Source organism: Oncorhynchus kisutch, linkage group LG21 (genome assembly GCF_002021735.2).
Source record: "Oncorhynchus kisutch isolate 150728-3 linkage group LG21, Okis_V2, whole genome shotgun sequence".
Taxonomy (NCBI): Eukaryota; Metazoa; Chordata; class Actinopteri; order Salmoniformes; family Salmonidae; genus Oncorhynchus; species Oncorhynchus kisutch.
This window is the reverse complement of record NC_034194.2, coordinates 5,004,089-5,023,456: the sequence shown is the minus strand read 5'-3', so window position 1 is coordinate 5,023,456 and position 19,368 is coordinate 5,004,089. Positions and strand designations below refer to the sequence as shown.

Genomic DNA, 19,368 nt, shown 5'->3' with positions numbered 1-19,368 from the left:
TGGTCCTGCCCAACAACAAAAACATACAGCTACAAGTTTTTGATGTTGTGGCTATAGTAATCTAAATTGTCTCTATTGAAAACAAGTGGGCTGAGACAGTGAAAACGGTCACTTCTTTTCAGTCAGGTTTGTCTTTGGATGTTATGTTCAACCTCTTGCAATTGCATTGAGGCCCTCCTAGATTTGACTCAAAATCCATTATGGCATCCAAAATCCATTAAATGGTGGTTTATTCACCTCTATGTACACTGAGAGTACGAAACATTAAGAACACCTGCTCTTTCCATGACTTAGACTATCCAGGTGAATCCAGGTGAAAGCTATGATCCCTAATTGATTTCACTTCTTAAAACTTGGTTGCAAATGGGTCTTCCAAATGGACAATGACCCCAAGCATTTTTTAATTTATTTTTATTTCACCTTTATTTAACCAGGTAGGCTAGTTGAGAACAAGTTCTCATTTGCAACTGCGACCTGGCCAAGATAAAGCATAGCAGTGTGAGCAGACAACAAAGAGTTACACATGGAGTAAACAATTAACAAGTCAATAACACAGTAGAAACCAAAGGGGGAGTCTATATACAATGTGTGCAAAAGGCATGAGGAGGTAGGCAAATAATTACAATTTTGCAGATTAACACTGGAGTGATGAATGATCAGATGGTCATGTACAGGTAGAGATATTGATGTGCAAAAGAGCAGAAAAGTAAATAAATAAAAACAGTATGGGGATGAGGTAGGTGAGAAAGGGTGGGCTATTTACCAATAGACTATGTACAGCTGCAGCGATCGGTTAGCCGCTCAGATAGCTGATGTTTGAAGTTGGTGAGGGAGATAAAAGTCTCCAACTTCAGCGATTTTTGCAATTCGTTCCAGTCACAGGCAGCAGAGTACTGGAACGAAAGGCAGCCAAATGAGGTGTTGGCTTTAGGGATGATCAGTGAGATACACCTGCTGGAGCGCGTGCTACGGATGGGTGTTGCCATCGTGAACAGTGAGCTGAGATAAGGCGGAGCTTTACCTAGCATGGACTTGTAGATGACCTGGAGCCAGTGGGTCTGGCGACGAATATGTAGCGAGGGCCAGCCGACTAGAGCATACAAGTCGCAGTGGTGGGTGGTATAAGGTGCTTTAGTGACGAAACGGATGGCGTGATAGACTGCATCCAGTTTGCTGAGTAGAGTGTTGGAAGCCATTTTGTAGATGACATCGTCGAAGTCGAGGATCGGTAGGATAGTCAGTTTTACTAGGGTAAGCTTGGCGGCGTGAGTGAAGGAGGCTTTGTTGCGGAATAGAAAGCCGACTCTTGATTTGATTTTCGATTGGAGATCAAATACTTCCAAAGTTGTGGCAAAATGGCTTAAGGACAACAAAATCAAGGTATTGGAGTGGCCATCACAAAGGCCTGACCTCAATCCTATAGAAAATATGTGGGCAGAACTGAAAAAGCGTGTGCAAGCAAGGAGGCCTACAAACCCGACTCAGTTACACAAGCTCTGTCAGGAGGAATGGGCCGAAATTAACTCAACTAATTGGAGGAAGCTTGTGGAAGGCTACCCTAAACATTTGACCCAAGTTAAACAATTTAAAGGCAATGCTACCAAATAAAAATGGAGTGTATGTTTTCTTCTGACCCACTGGGAATGTGATGAAAGAAATAAAAGCTGAAATAAATAATTCTCTACTATTATTCTGAAATGTTACATTCTTAAAAGAAGTGGTGATCCTAATTGACTTAAGACAGGGAATTTTAAATGTATGTGTGTAAACTTCTGACGTCAACTGTACACCTGTTCTGAAAGGCCCCAGAATCTGCAACACCACTAAGCAAGGGGCACCACCAAGCAAGCGGCACCATGAAGACCAAGGAGCTCTCCAAACAGGTCAGGGACAAAGTTGTGGAGAAAAAATATTTAAAAAATGTCCGAAACTTTGAACATCCCACGGAGCACTAAGAAATCATTAAAATGGAAAGAATATGGAACCACAACAAACCTGCCAAGAGAGGGCCGCCCACATACACTCACAGACGAGGCAAGGAGGGCATTAATCAGAGAGGCAACAAAGAGAGAAAGGATAACCCTGAAGGAGCTGCAAAGCTCCACAGCAGAGATTGGAGTATCTGTCCATAGGACCACTTTAAGCCGTACACTCCACATAGCTTGGCTTTACGGAAGAGTGGCCAGAAAAAGCCATTGCTTAACTTCTTGGTGACTGGGGGGCAGTATTGAGTATCTTGGATGAATAAGGTGCCCAGAGTAAACTGCCTGCTACTCAGCCATAAAATCTAGAATATGCATATAATTGGTATATTTGGATAGAAAACACTCTGAAGTTTCTAAAACAGTTTGAATGGTGTCTGTGAGTATATCAGAACTCATATGTCAGGCGAAAACCTGAGAAAAATCCAACCAGGAAGTGAGAAATCTGAGGTTTGTAGTTTTTCAACTCATTGCCATTCCAATATACAGTGTCTGTGGGGTAATTTTGCACTTCCTAAGGCTTCCACTAGATGTCAAACCTTGAACCTTGTTTGATGCTTCTACTGGGAAGGGTGGCCAAAGGATAGGGGATTGAGCCAGGTGTCTGGCAGATTGCCACGAACTCGTGACGTCATGTGAAAGTTAGCTTTCGTTCCATTGCTTTTCTACAGACAAAGGAATTCTCCGGTTGGAACATTATTGAAGATTTATGATAAAAACATCCTAAAGATTGATTCTATACTTCGTTTGACATGTTTCTACGACCTGTAATATAACTTTTTGGACTTTTTGTCTGACCTTTCAGCTCATTTGGATTTGTTTACCTCACGCACTAACAGAAGGAGGTATTTGGAAATAAATGTTATCAAACAAATCAAACATTTATTGTGGAACTGGGATTCCTGGGAGTGCATTCTGATGGGGAGAATCAAAGGTAAAGGAATATTTATAATGCTATTTCTGACTGATGTTGACTCTACAACATGGTGGATATCTCTTTGGCTGTTTTGGTCTCTGAGCGCTGTACTCAGATTATTGCATGGTATGCTTTTTCCGTAAAGTTTTTTTGAAATCTGACACAGCGGTTGCATTAAGGAGAAGTTTATCTAAAGTTCCATGTATAATAGTTGTATCTTTTATCAATGTTTATTATGAGTATTTCTGTAAATTGATGTGGCTCTGCAATATCACCGCATGTTTTGGAACTACTGAACATAACACACCAGTGTGAAATTAGATTTTTGGATATAAATATGCACTTTATCGAACAAAGCATACATGTATTGTGTAACATGAAGTCCTATGAGTGTCATCTGATGAAGATCATCAAAGGTTAGTGATCCATTTCATCTATATTTCTGCTTTTTGTGACTCCTCTCTTTGGCTGGAAAAATGGCTGTGTTTTTTTCTGTGACTTGGTGGTGACCTAACATAATCGTTTGTGGTGCTTTCACTGTAAAGCCTTTTTGAAATCAGACACTGTGGCTAGATTAACGAGAATTTATCTTAAAAATGATGTGAAATACTTGTATGCTTGAGGAATTTTAATTATGAGATTTTTGTTGTTTTGAATTTGGCGCCCTGCTCTTTCACTGGCTGTTGGCGGGGTGGGACGCTACCGTCCCGAATATCCCAATCACGTTTGGTTTTTGCCAAAAGGCATGTGGAAGACTCCCAAACATATGGATTTGTTGTATTTTATTTTACCCTTATTTAACTAGGCAAGTCAGCTAAGAACAAATTCTTAATTTCAATGACGGCCTAGGAACAGTTGGTTAACTGCCTTGTTCAGCGGCAGAATGACAGATTTTTACCTTGTCAGAAAGTACTCTGGTCAGATGAATCTAAAATTTGGCCATCAAGGGAAACGCTATGTCTGGCGCAAACCCAACACCTCTCATCACCCTGAGAAAACCATGTTGTTTATCATTGGCAGGGACTAGGAAACTGGTCAGAATTGAATGAATGATGGCTGGCGCTAAATACAGGGAAATTGCTGAGGGTAACCTGTTTCAGTCTTCCAGAGATTTGAGACTGGGACGGAGGTTCACCTTCCAGCAGGGCAAGGACCCTAAGCATACTGCTAAAGCCACACTCAAGTGGTTTAAGGGGAAACATTTACATTTCTTGGAATGGCCTAGTCAAAGCCCAGATCTCAGTCCAATTGAGAATCTGTGGTATGACTTCAATATGGCTGTACACCAGCGGAACCCATCCAACTTGAAGGAGCTGGAGCAGTTTTGCCTTGAAGAATGGGCAAAATTCAAACATCCCAGTGGCTTGATGTGCCAATACATACCCCAAGAGACTTGCAGCTGTAATTGCAGTAGAAGGTTGCTCTACAAAGTATTGACTTTGGGGAGGTGAATAGTTATGCACGCTCATATTTTCATTTGTTTTGTCTTATTTCATGTTTGTTTCACAAAAAAAATTATTTTGCATCTTCAAAGTGGTAGGCATGTTGTGTAAATCAAATGATACAAACCCCCCCAAAATCCATTTTAATTCCAGGTTGTAAGGCAACAAAATAGGGAGAATGAATTATTTCGCAAGCCACTGTATCAAAGGCTGATGGACATTGTTCTACGGCCACATCGGGACCTGGGAAGACGACTTGGAGAAGGTATAGGTGCAGCACTATGGACAGAGCCACCCACCTCATTATGTTCAACCAGGGTACGATGAGCAGACAGTGGCACTGGCTGCAGTACAGTGGACAGTGGCACTCAGTTCAACACTGTGGAAGGCTGCACTATCTTCAGCACCAGGCCAGCCGAAGTCGGCCCCACAGGTCTGCTCACCCAACACACCTGTGCAGAATTACTAATCACCACACATGCAAGCATTCCCTAATCAACCGACCGGCACAAAAGTGCAGCCTGGACCTCACTCAAGTGAGGCAGTTAGGAAGACAGCCACAGCGTGCCTACTCGCCCACTTACACTGTTTTTCGCGCTCGCCTTCCACAGACTCATCAGAAGGAGAGTTACGGACTCTGCCAGTGAGGCCACACCACCGCAAGAGTCTACAGGTGGCCGCCATCTTTAACCACCCTCTTGCCTGAATGGTTGTGGACTAGAATGCCAGAGACGCTAAGAGCCAAAGTAAAAGCATCTGAAACATGAACTCATTTGTTGTGTTTACTCATTGCCGCTTGTGTAGTTGGGCACAGCCCACTCCTCCTGACAGGCACCATATGGCAACTCCAGAGCAGACAGCCAAGATAGGATAGTGGACATGTTTTTTTTATTTTAGATTAAAAAATGTTACTTTTTTTATGTGCCAGCTCAACCCAAACAGCAAAAGAGTGCACCGGAACATCCCTATGCCCATCAGAAATGCAGTGAGCCAGTGGAAGGTTATGTTGAATTCAGGCAGCCATATTGGACTAGCAATGAATCAAAGCTTATTTCTAAATAATGAGGTGATGGCAGCAGTGTATGTGCAAAGTTTTAGACTAATCCAATGAGCCATTGCATTTCTGTTCAAAATTGTGTATCAAGACTGCCCAAGTGTGCCTAATTGGTTTATTATACATTTTCAAGTTCATAACTGTGTACTCTCCTCAAACAATAGCATGGTATTATTTCACTGTAATAGCTACTGTAAATTGGACAGTGCAGTTAGATTAACAAGAATGTAAGCTTTCTGCCAATATCAGATATGTTTATGTCCTGGAAAATGTTCTTGTTACTCTGCCGTCCTGCAGGGGGAACACCGATCCTGTAGAGGTTTTAACTTCCTGACTGATGTCTTGAGATGTTGCTTCAATATATCCACATCATTTTCCGTCCTCATGATGCCATCTATTTTGTGAAGTGCACCAGTCCCTCCTGCAGCAAAGCACCCCCACAACATGAAGCTGCCACTCCCGTGCTTCACGGTTGGGATGGGGTTCTTCGGCTTGCAAGCCTTTTTCCTCCAAACATAACGATGGTCATTATGGCCAAACAGTTCTATTTTTTTTTTCATCATACCAGAGGACATTTCTCCAAAAAGTACGGCTGTTGCAAACCGTCTGGCTGTTTTATGGCGGTATGGAGCAGTGGCTTCTTCCTTGCTGAGCGGCCTTTCAGGTTATGTCGATATAGGACTCGTTTTACTGTGGATATCGATACTTTGCTGTTGTTCTGGGATTGATTTGCACTCTTCGTACCAAAGTACATTAATCTCTAGGAGACAGAATGCGTCTCCTTCCTGAGCGGTATGACGGCTGCGTAGTCCCATGGTGTTTATACTTGCATACTATGTTTTATACAGATGAACGTGGTAACTACAGGCGTTTGGAAATTGCTCCCAAGGATGAACCAGACTTTTTTCCGAGGTCCTGGCTGATTTCTTTTGATTTTCCCATAATGCCAATTAAATAGGCACTGAGTTTGAAGGTAGGCCTTGAAATACATCTACAGGTACACCTCCAATTGACTCAAATTATGTCAATTAGCCTATCAGAAGCTTCTAAAGCCATGACATCATTTTCTGGAATTTTCCAAACTATTTAAAGGCACAGTCAATTTAGTGTATGTAAACTTCTGACCCACTGGAATTGTGATTCAGTGAATTATAAGTGAAATAATCTGTCTGTAAACAATTGTTGGAAAAATGACTTGTGTCATGCACAAAGTAGATATCCTAACCGACTTGCCAAAACTATAGTTTGAAGAAAGAAATGTGTGAGGTGGTTGAAAAACAAGTGAATGACTCCAACCTAAGTGTATGTAAACTTCCGACTTCAACTGTATATACAGATGACGTCAGAAGTTTACACATTTCTGGTTAACATACTATAGTTTTGGCAAGTCTGTTAGGACATCTACTTTGTGCATTACACAAGTAATTTCTAACATGTCACCCTCCCTAGGAGATGGGGTGACCTCAACAATTTATTGTTGAAATGAGAGGCTGACTGGATCTTTAATTTAAAGACCCTTGCTCCCTTCTGTCTCAACATAGACTTTGATCTGAAGCCGAATAATCTTGTGATTCTTGTGATTTTGCTATTGTAAATGTTTGTAGGCTTATGTAGCCAAATTGTATCTATGATTGGAAATTATCCATTTATGTTTTTTTTAATACTATTTTAATATATGAGAATTAACCAATGATATCAGCCCACACCCGGCCATGATTACAGACACCTGTGTGTCTTTTGACACTATATAAATGAGTCATCCCGCAGTGTTTGTCATTATACCCTGATGAAAACAGCATGTCTCTCGAAACTTTGGACATAAATAATTTTGCATCTGAGCTCCTAGAGTGTGCGGCTCTCCTTTATTTTTTTATGTATTCGCCGCATGTGACAAATACAATTTAATTTGATTTGATTTTTAGAGTCGATAACAATAGCACAACATCAAAAGACGTGTAACTATATGTATTATTGTCAGGCAGGACCATACAGCACTAAATGAGAGCAACTTTGACTTAGAAAGTTATCTCGCTGCCAAAACTTTGATATGTCCGCATATTTTATCTCTGTGCTTACAGGTCTATATTTCTAGGAGGCATTAAGATACCCTAATGTTGTTCGGTTTGTGTATGTAGGACAGACAATTGACTATTTGTATTCCTCATTTTTTACAAAATCAGAGCTTGCAATATTGGGTTACATGAGCTTATGTGGCCCACCACCCTCCAGCCTGGCATCATTCTGGATGTTTTGAGTTTATAGGTCACAATAGCTATAAATGTAACCACTTTTGCAGTACAATATTTTTTCACAACCATCCTTTTCATTAATGGGAGACATTAGAGATTGAAAAAAAATCATGGTTGTGTTTTGTTCTACCTCAGGTATGGGTATCTAAAAAATGTGGATGCCGTGCCACTAGCCTATTTCCTTTCAGAATGCGCTTTTCTCTGAACAGGCTTGATTCATCGCCTTGTTTTCTGTGTGATATATTGTCTTGGATTCTAGTGCTTCATTGTAGCTTTGCTGATGTACATGCACAATTATCTCTCTCTCTCTCTCCCTTTCCCCCTTCCCTCTCCATCCCTCCCTCCCATTCCCTTCATGTTAAAAGCTGAGAGGAATCGTGTTCGAGGCAGATCCTGGTTGGGGAGTTAATTAAAATGGCAAGTTGCAACCCACACAGTCAAAACAATGGATGCCCGGTTTAGAAAAGGCGCAGGGGGATATTAAACAAGCACAAAATAAAGCACTGCTTGGAAGCAGGTAATATAGACTCTCTTTAATTACTTCTGCTAGAGAAGGGTATGGTGTTTGTTGGCACACTTGACCGTAGACCAGAAGAAACACTCAGGATAGATGTTTTTATTATGCACATGAGCTTAAAAAAAGAGGCTAAAAAGAAAATTGTACAGGAGATTACGCTGATTGTGCTTTTGATCCAGCAGCCATGCCATGCCATGTCCACAGCTCGGATAAGGAATCCTATAGCTGAGAAGGGGAAGAGGATCTGCTTATATGGCCCCCAAATTATTTTGTTAGCATGGCTGCACAATGCACACTCAAGCTCCGGCAATAGGGCCATGCAGGACATGAGCTGTTGCCATGGTAACCAGCTCGGCTCTAGCAGCCCAGGAAAACTGTGTCATTATCCTCCGCTATGGATGGGAGCAAAGCGAGGAAGAGAGAGGCTGCAGTCCACAGCCTGCTCATGCATCTTACAAACCCCATCACAATTTGCACAATTTTCTCTCCTCTATTCAAACCTTTCTTTTTTTGCTTTCCATTTGTTGGAGAGTACAGTTTTCACAGTAATAGGTAAACAACAAGCATAATACCAGAGCAAAATGCAGGAAAGATAGCAGGCTGAAATGGGATGTGTAGCTTTTAACATTTGCTGTCAAATTTCTGAAATTCGCAAAAATAACTGTCACCGCCAAGTTATGTGAACACCAACCAATTGAAATATGTACTATACTTTCCTGTCATTAAGCAACTCACCACATGACACTAAGATATATAATCCATTACAGGATCTTATTGAATTCAAACACAAAATAAATTGACAACAGCTCAACATGATATTGATCCTCAACATATAAAATACAGATTTGTGTGGACAAATCTGAAGACATTTGTGGAAGTTGTTGCAATGTGTGTTTGCTTGTGTGTATGTAAGAGAGTAAGTAACTGCTTGCGTATACACCAGTGCAGTATGTATATGCAAACCAAAGTCCACATCGGAGGAATTACATTCTGAACTAATTACATAGGTGTGTAAATAGAGGCACCCTACTGTGATGGGCTGTGCTCTACATGATTTCCCCAGGTAGAGCTGAGCCTGCCGGGTAGCACGTGTGTGTGTCTGTGTGTGATCCTCCCCCTCCCTCAAAATGAAAGCCTTTCCATTCCCTCCTGCTCTGAAGCATCTCTCCAGAGACCAGAGAGATGTGTTTGCTCATGAAGCACCACTGTACTAGTGTCCACTGGTCAGGATCAGAATTTCCTTGGGAACAGTAGATGGCACAGCTGCGACTGATTAACACATTCAAATACCACATTCATGTAGCATTTGTTGCTTCCTTCCCTCCTCTCCTTCTTTCCTCGTTGCTTATTTTACCTACGGTGTCAATATCAGTCACACGTATGTTTCCGCATACATGAAAGAACTCAATAGAGGGAAGGAATATGGTTGAAACATTCATTGAGATGTCAAAATGCAGCCTTTTAAGAGTGTATTTGATCTTGGCTATATTCTATTTAAATGCAGAGCCCTTCATCACACCCTCATAAAATGTGTCTGTCCCAAAGTATTTGTCCTCCTTTGACTATTGGATTAGTCATCTTTCTTTTCAGGCAGGGGTCCTAAATGTGTGATATATACTTGAGACTCGTATTTGACCAGACAGTGAACAGAGTAGCAAGTGTTTACGTTTGTACTGGTAACATACTGTAGTCTGGCTATTTTGGGTTCTTTCCACTGGTCAGGATCATAATTTCCTCAGAAAGCAGAGAGCACAGCTGTGTCTGACTAGTACATTCAAATGCCACATTCAAGTAGAATTAGTTGCTTCTTTTCCTCCTCTCCTCATTACCTGTTACCTCTTGTAACTGTTACCTACTGTGTCAATATGAGAGTCACATGTGTGTTTCCACATATATAAAAGGACTCAATAGAGGGAAGGAATATGGTTTAAACATGAATTGAGGTGTCAAAATGCAGGGTTTTAAGTGTCTTAACACAGCAAGAACATTGTTTCTTGGAACAGAATGGATTTGTTTGTCATCTAACTCACACTCTTCATAAGAGCTTAGGTAAACGGTAGCAGTTATTGGTGGTTTGCTAACGACTGAAACAAATGACTGAACAAAAAAGAGGTGTGGTGTGGTGAAAGTGCAATCATACTAATCAGTGTGTCTCTTGTTTCCTGCCCGCAGCGCCAAACACTGCGCCGTATGGGAGTACAGGAAGAGCGGAAGTCCTGCTGGCCTGTCGGTACCTGATCCTGGCTCTCTCCTCCTTCATCAGTGTGTACTAGTGGAAGGGCAGCCATACACAATGACTGTAAAGAGCCCTTCAAGCATTTATGAATCCTTTGACAATGCTCATGTCTGGATCAAATCTGGTACAGTTTGTTGAAAGCAGTGTGAGATATAATCAGCATTACTTATGTGGGGATGATCGTTTTATTTCTGTTAAATTTCTCATCATGTAAATACTTAAAAATCGTTAGTTTTTTTTATTTTGATTGTCCACTTTGTGAATCAGTGCTCATTGTCCCCTTTCAAAGACCATGAAAGCTCCGAAATGAGTTATTTTATTATTCTCTCACCAGGAGGTGGTGATGCGGAAATTGACATTTTCATCTCAGTTTTTGTAAATGGCTCAAAAGATGCCATTTTGTGTCCCTCAATACATCAATGCATCATTTCCATACCAATGTTGTGGCCAGTATTGAAAGTATACAGGGTTAAAAAGGAAAGCATCATTTTAGATACCATTCATTACAAATTAAGGTTAGAGCATGGTAGAATGATGAGATATTTTGAGATGTGCTATTATAATAATACAATAGCTGAAATGCTGCACAATAGACATTGGAAAGGGAACATTTCAGACATATTTGATCTTGGCCATATTCTATTTGAATGCAGAGCCTTTCATCACACCCCCATAACATGTTCTCTGTCCCAAATAATTTGTCCTCTTTTGACTATTGGAATAGTACTCTTTCTTTTCAGGCAGGGGTCCTAAATGTATGATATAACTTGACACTCATATTTGACCAGGCAGTGAACAGAGTAGCAAGTGTTCACGTTAGTACTGGTAACATACTGTAGTCTGGGGGAGGGGGGGGGGGGTAATATAATTTACATAATTACCATTTCATCAGAAAACAGCTCACTCATTTTCAATACTGAAGGGAAGACAGTTTTCCTCTCTGAGGACAATACAGTATAAGTTTACAGTTTTTCATTTGTATTTCTATGGTTTGAGAGAGATGCGTTTACAAGTTTACAGAGGTCCTGAACATGAAGAGGAAGACCTCTGATGAAGGGATACTTAGGTATTAGTAAAGATCTTCCAATATAGTAACGTTTAAGACAACATTTAACACTGACTAACTCTGGATCTAGATAGATGGAAATACTTTCCATCCCGAAATTGACAAATAACATTAGCCTTCTAATTTAAGATCAAACATTTAAATAACCAAAATGGGATTGGTAAATGGAGGATAAAGAGGATTTATGCATTATGATGTGTTTCAGTTTGAGTTTTATGAATCATATCTTCCATAGGACAAGGGAATTATGTCTGCCAACTTCTTAAAACACAGATTGGTCTAATGAACAAAACGTGTACTATAAAACCGGAGACAACATAGCCATCGAGATATAAATCTGAAAGCACAAATACTGTACTTGCTGTTATTTTTGATTGTGTAGAGTTTTGTTTTTAAAATATATAGTGAAGACATTTTTGTTTGATTAATTTTCTGTTTTTATTATTTTGTTTTTACTGGAATTGTTTTCAGCCTGTTTTGTGGTATATGAAAATACTGCACCATATAATCTTGTTTAAATGTAAGTATGATGCAAAATGGGTCAGAAATATATTTATTATCTTCCTTTGTGAAAACACTGTAAAAAAAAACAACAACAAAAAAACGATTTAAAACGTGAATCTGGATATGTGAAATTATTTCAATGAAGCACAGTATGGCATAGTTTATAATGTTGTCAATTAATTTAGATGCCATCACTGTTGTTGATTCTTGTCAAAACAATAGATTAAAAAAGAGATGTTTGCAATCTAATTATCTACTTTTTGAAACTGAGGTGGTGTGAACCAATATAACAGTATTATAGAAATGAGTAAATTGTGTGTATATTTGGAGAAAATAGGATTCCTTTTGATCTTATTGGTAGAGCCGGTGTGTAGTTTAGTTTTCACACACTTGTTTGATGATGTGCAGAGAGTATGATTGTGCTGCATGTCAAAATTAACCTGTGTTTTAAGGTGGCCAGTTTACAAATAATCAATACTTTTATGGGTAAAACCAGTTTTAAGAATGTTTCAGCTCTATGACAAAAAAAGAGCATTGCATACTAAAACTCACCAGGCTACATCCATTTGTGTTTTGTTTGAATCTAACTTGAGTATTTATGTGACAATACTGTGTTGCTATTTTCAAGTCTTAGTAAGAGTGGCACATTGGTGACAGCATGGAGTGTGTTGGTTGCCTGTCTAAGCAGCTCAGAACATGGAATTATTTCTTCATGTAAAATGTACTGTGTGTTCATTATTTTTGATTATACAATTTGGCATTAACCAAGACCATTTATATAGTCACTATTATTTGCAATTTCCTGATGTTTCCTGATGTTAACAGACTTAAAATGACACATTTGAGTTAAAGAGCAACTGCCCCTAAAAACCAACTTCTCCTTTTAAAAACAGCCTATGCGGTAACGATTTGAGTAAATAGGATAATTTTGGTCATAAAGTCAGTCTTGTCCAAAACCAAGATTTGCGAGATGATAGGGGGAAAAAGTATGTAACGGAATGAAGGGTACCGTAATGGTTTTCCTTGGGTTGGGTTCATTTCAATCCTGCCCACAGCTGGCAGCACTCAAGTAATCATTAATTCAGAGTGCAGCTGCACGTGGACCGATCTTAATGCCCATGGTCAATTTGGTTTGACTTCGATATCCCTTTAGGGCATTTCAATAGCTCAGAATTTCAATAACTTAACCTCAAACCAATAATAAATTGTAGAAATTCATATACAAATATTGAAAGCATTTAATGAGACTTAAAGGTGTCTCATTAAAAATATATACAATAAAAATATTGTCCCATTTACATTGTGTAATTTTTTGACAGATCCTAACTAGCCCCAAAGATAGGATATCCAAAGTCAAACCAACTCTGCCAGAGTCTCATACCAGCCAGCTGAAGCTAATTGGTGAATGAAGTTGGCTAGCAATAGCTAGCCTAGGCAATTTGAAGGTACAAGACCTGGTTAGACTGTTTCAAGTTATCTAGAACAGGATTTTCCAAACTCGGTCCTGGGACCCCCCTGGGTGCATGTTTTGAGTGAATGTGCAAACACTTGCCACGTGTGAACACACGTAGTAGTGCTATATTAGCGGACCGATATAGCTGTCTGTAGCACAGGTAAACAAAAAAATAATAATGATCCCTCCCCCCTCCATCTATTGAGATGTTTCATAGACAGTGTTTGATGCGGACACCACTGTGCCACAGTCCACTATACCAATCCAGTATGCATTTGGGTAAAAAGCTTGTGCTGTTTAAATAAGACTAACATACCTGGGTCATGTTCATTAGGGCACACAACAGAAGAAAAAAAACACTTTAAAATGTTTTGCAATGGATAACTAAATTGAGTGTTTCTTATTGGACAGGAAGGAACTGGGTTTCTTTTTTGACAAAGAGATATTAACATGACATTTCCACTCTAACTTTAAGAGGTGGGTCACAACAACAGTTGTAATTTCAACAGAGGATAATCCAAATCAGAGTACATTTGAAAACCAAGGTTGTGTTTATTAGGCTTCAAGAGGAATGAACCATGTTCTTTCCTCACTTTGTCAAAAATGAGGCCCTGGCACACATCTGCAGAGGTTATCCCCCTGTGAATAAGGTGACCTGTCTCTGTGCTAGCTGTTAACAGAAAATCATTCAGCTTTCACATTTCAGATAAGAGGATATTTAAGTATTCATGCAATTACGACCAGGCCAAGCTCTGACTTTTCCCTTGAGTTTTACCACTGCTGTATTGGGGACGACTTCAAAGAGTGCTCTTCAACTCACCTGATATTGTGATAATCCCTCAATTTAAATGTTCAACGCTTTGAATACAGAATAGAAGGCATTGTTTTGAATAATGAAACAACAGCTGTCAAATGAGTCCACAAGGGGAACAAGTAATGTACTGAATGTGCCTTTAAAGTATTTAAATAATACGTTAAATACCATATCCTAGCCTCATTTATAAAACAATTATTGCACCTCTAGATAAGGCCTTTGGAGAAGGGTAATTTACAGGGCGTAAGTATTTCAACAATATCAAAAGATTCATGATTGCTTAATCATTCCATATCTTGAATTTGCTGTATGTTATCGCTTAAATATCACCAGTCATATTAAGCTTTTCAATAATCCAATCAATGTGCTACATGCAGGTTAAGCTCATTTGATCAGATGTGGATAATTTCCCCCATTTTTTCCCCCATTTTGTCTGCAACTATTTGCTTGTATTGGGTTTATGTGGTAAAATGTAAAAAATAAAAAAAATGATCAGGCTTCATACAGTGTTTCATTGCAGTATGCTGTGAAAACAGTTTATTTCTTGTAGATAGTATAATAGTTACATTCCAAGTAAAATACAGTAAAACAACACTCAGTTAGTCTAAAGCATCCTCAGCAAAAATCAATCCACATCGTTATAGGAAGTCAATGAGAGCATGGGCAAACCTTATTTAAGTGTGAATTTATGGATTACTGATTACCCTTGCATGGCTCCCGAGTGGCACAGCGGTCTAAGGCACTGCATCTCAGTGCTAGTGGTGTCACTACAGACCCTGGTTCGATCCTGGCCATGATCAGGAGTCCCATAGGGCGACGTACAATTGGCCCAGCATCGTCTGGGTAAGGGGTGGGTTTGGCCGGGGTAGGCCATTGTAAAATAAGAATTTGCTCTTAACTGACTTGTCTAATTAAAAAATTACTCCACAATACTCAGACCTCAGGAAAGATATGATTTTGTATGTTATATCGTTGATGTGCATCTCTGAGCGATGTTCTTTCAATTCCTGGGGTCATTTTATTGTGTATCTGAGCTATTGCCTTTCAAGCAGACAAAACTCGTCATCGTCATTTATCAGACTCTCTCTACAATTAGTGAAGTTTTCAGACCCCAAAAGTAGAATAATGTCCATTGAATCACAGTGCCAAAACTGAAGTGCGTGGCCACTCCCGATTGTTATCTCATCAACACACACGATAGTAATTAAAACAGCATCGTTTGTAAGTCTACTATTGTCTTGTAAAACATGTGTAACGGAGTTAAGAACATACCATAACCTCACTCCACAGCTAGCTTGAAATGTCCCCGATGGCGCATCTTCTGTATAGTTAGAACAGTTTATATTTTGTCATGCGGGCGGTCACGTGTGTTGCGAGGGTAGAGGACGCTGGTTCAAGCCCAGTCAAAGGCAAGTTCAGGGAGGCAAAGCTTTTATGCTAATCTAGCACACTGGCGCCGGTTATACAATCATACTAAATGACCTGGAAGAGTTATTTTAAACCTGTTTATGCTATGTCAAAATTTTTGAATTTATATTGGTGACTGTTACTCAGGCTTTGAGTATTGAAAACAGTTTATTTCTTGTCCTTGAACAACTCGCTATTGCTTGATTGGCAGTATGAGAGGATATGCTGTTGTTTATCGAGATGATTAGGATGCTGTCCGGCCTCTTTCTCTCTTGCTTTTGCCTGGCTCTTCACAAAGGAATCTGTTGGCTGAGTGAATGGAGAATGGCCAGAGCCGTTCTGAGAGAGGCGATTCCTCTGACCCTGCGGTTAATAAAATCCTTCCTGTGCCTTTGTCAATTTTTACTGGCCGATTTTGTCAAACGCTGGAGGTGCTGCCTGCTCGGGCCCTCTGTGTCCACTCCCTGAGCAGCATACTGAGTAAAAACCTCTGTGTTTTTAAAGTACTCACATTCAACTCAGTGAATACGCTTGTAGCACAGCAGGCAAGAGCTCTCCTCGCCCCTGTCAACCCAAGCCACAGACCCCTTCTACATTTTTGATAACTGATCTTCAGGCGAGTCTTCATACAGCATTGTGTGGTGGAAAATAGTAATGTAAAAAATATATATATATGGTTTGCAGCATCTGTCTTGAACTTTTCAAATTGTCCATTTTTTTATTTGTGATTGGCATGAATGTATCTCGCTGTTGATAGTATCCTTTTCGACAGTACAATAGCTGCTAAAAAGTGGAACGTGTGGCTTTAAAAGGCATACTATGAAGTATTTGTCAATCTCTCCCTCAATACTTTCACTGAGCTGGAAAATAAGTTAGCAAGGCACTGATGCAGAGACTCCGATAATGCTACATTTTAAAGCAAGCTATCTAATCATAGATAGTCTCCATGTGCAGTTGATGACTGAATCGCAAAGTGAGAAATGTTTTTATGTAAACTTTGAGAGCAATTGTCAGTTTAAAAAAGGACCAAGCAGGGTGTTGTATAAAAAATATCACTATGAAACTAAATACAGTACAATCCAATTCGTTTTTTGTTATTGTGCCTCTGATGGCACATTTTATTGTTTCATACTGAATGATATGGCAATTCCTGAGTTCTTGCCATGATGATCTTTAAATCATTGATTTAATCATAACCAACAACCACATGATGTTGAGTGTAAGAGGGAACAATTTATGACATTTCACTGAACCATTAGTTTCTATGGAATGAAGCACAGAGTAGACAACAATTTGCTTTTTCACCCAGGCAACCTTTCAAAATCAACACACTATCATTATTTATTCGAAATTTGTGACATGCACACGAAAAATACACTTTTTTGTTTGTATTACAAGATTTTCATCACAACACATTTAATGTGTATTACACGATTTCTTCATAAGGCATTTGTGTACATTATACGAATTCCAATTTGTTGTGGCTAACGTTAGCTTGACTAGCTAGGTGGCTAATGTTAGCTAGGCTATGGGTTAAGGTTAGGCTTAGGAGTTAAGGTTAGAGTTAGGGGCTAGGGTTAGAGGTTAGGTAACATGCTAGCTAAATAGTTAAGGGTTAAGGTTAGGGTTAAGGTTGGGAAGGTTAAAGGTTAGGGGAAGGGTTAGCTAACATGCTAAGTAGTTGCAAAGTAGCTAAAATGCAAAAGTTGTCGGTGATGAAATTCAAACACGCAACCTTTGGGTTGCTAGACATTTGCGTTATACATCGACCAACCTCCTTCCTATTTTATCTGTCTTAAGTAACCTACCATATTTATCTGTGATTGAAAATCGTGTACTGTACACTAAAATAGTGACTTTTTTGTGTGCCTGTCACGAATTTCCAATTAGCAAGTCTATTTCCCAATAATCTCTGATACTGGGGTCTTCGAAATATGAGGTGCAGCATTTCCTTGTCTTATATATCTTTCTCTCTGTACATATGTTTATTTCATTATTTCCTTTTTTTTTTACAACGATGTTGATGATTATGTGGAGTAGATGGTTACACCATAACAAAAAATATTTGTGTAGATTAAAAAATGTGGCAATTTATTTCATCCTCAAATCATCATTTAGAAAATTTTGTGATGAGAAATTTGAAATGGTTATCTTTACTCAAATGTGTATGAAGGTCCTTTAGCCACCAGGGATATAGTTGTATATTTATAGGCTCTAGATCACTGGAATGACATATATGGCTTTAAGTGGCATTGATATATATATTGATATTTGTCAACAACAAAAAAATCATGTACTTTAATTACTTTAAAGCTTACATTGTGTATAGCACGTATGCAAGTTAATTTTCATCATGTTTGATGTAATTTTTGTAGCAGTGGTTTGATACTAATAAATGGCAGTTTATGATGGAACTGTAGGATACTCTGTATTGTCTGATTTGAGCAGTGAAGTGACTTTTGGGCCACTGTCACCAGAGACACTGACACTGTGCACGTTGTTATTTCACAGAGAAATGTATGCAACATTTGTCTACCTAGATTTTAGGTGCTTAGGTATGAAGAGTACCTCCAACAAGGCTGAATTTCACTGTCCAGCCAAATAAAGTACAAGTGGCCATTGACCGACACTTCAGCCCCTCTCAAATCATTAATAATGTCAGAGCTGAGAAAAGAGGGCTAAATCAGTGTGGTTGGCTGACTGCAGTCCTCTGGGACCGGCGCTGAGTAGTCCTGCTATACAGTCTAATTGCCCCCCTCCCACCCACACATCTAATTTGCAGTGGCCTGATGCTGAGTGCTACAGAGTACTGATGAAGTCTACATCACACTCTTTAGATCCCCCACGATTAAAAAACTGCCATGGTTTTGTAGGTGGATAGAGCAATAATTATTCCAAACCATTGACTCTATTCAATCAGATCCGCTTTAGCCAACATCTATATAGCAGTGGAATTGTGTTAAAGCTATCAAATTCACAAGTGGCTTCTGACGGAGAGGAGTATATAATCCTGGTACCACTTCGGTAATAACTGGGTAATAACTGGGTAATAAGACGGTAATAACTACGTATTTACCAGGTAATTAGCTAGTAATTACCATTAGTAGTTACCATGTTGTTTCCCCCCTTTACATACATCCCAACCAGCCCACATAAAGCACAAATCATCATTCGTTGCATATGCACTGTTCTTCAAGGAAATATACTTTATTATTTGGTTTGTGCTATAACACAACCAGAGTCATCTGGGTAAATAGAAATATCGCACTATTGCCACAATCTCGCACTATCCCTTTTAAAAGTGCGTCTCGGCAGAAATATATACAGTGCCTTCAAAAGGTTTTCACACCCCTTCACTGCTTCCACATTTTGTTGTGTTAGGGAGTGAATGTTATTTATTTAAAATAATGGTTACATGGAGATTAAAGTGGATGGCCCTCCCTTCAGCAAAATGTATTTGACCTAAAACCCTCGCCGAATGCTTGAACAAAAACCACAACTGACTCTCCCCTATACCCAAAATAATAATTCAAACAACGTGGATAGCAGATACATTGTCAGCATTTACACTCACTTGTTGGACAGACCAGAGCCTTGGATATTTACTTTTAGAAACTCTTCTTCGTCCCATAAGCATTACATGGCAACGCCGGAATATTGATCATGCTCAGGACTGCGGGCCAGAAGGTTGTGGGTTTGCATACCACCGTGGACCAGAGTAGGGGTGG

General features: G+C 39.5%; 1 protein-coding gene across 2 annotated transcripts in view; it reads left to right on the top strand.

Annotated features, from left to right (window-relative positions):
* The window catches only part of negr1 (neuronal growth regulator 1), a 372,829-nt gene extending 354,770 nt beyond the window's left edge, over positions 1–18,059 (top strand). For both annotated transcript variants that reach the window (XM_020455166.2, XM_020455164.2), the window contains one exon: positions 10,333–18,059. In XM_020455166.2, the coding sequence (XP_020310755.1) occupies positions 10,333–10,433 (101 nt within the window). In that variant the 3' untranslated portion in view covers positions 10,434–18,059. The remainder of the gene's footprint in view (positions 1–10,332) is intronic.
* The last annotated feature ends 1,309 nt before the right edge of the window (positions 18,060–19,368 follow it).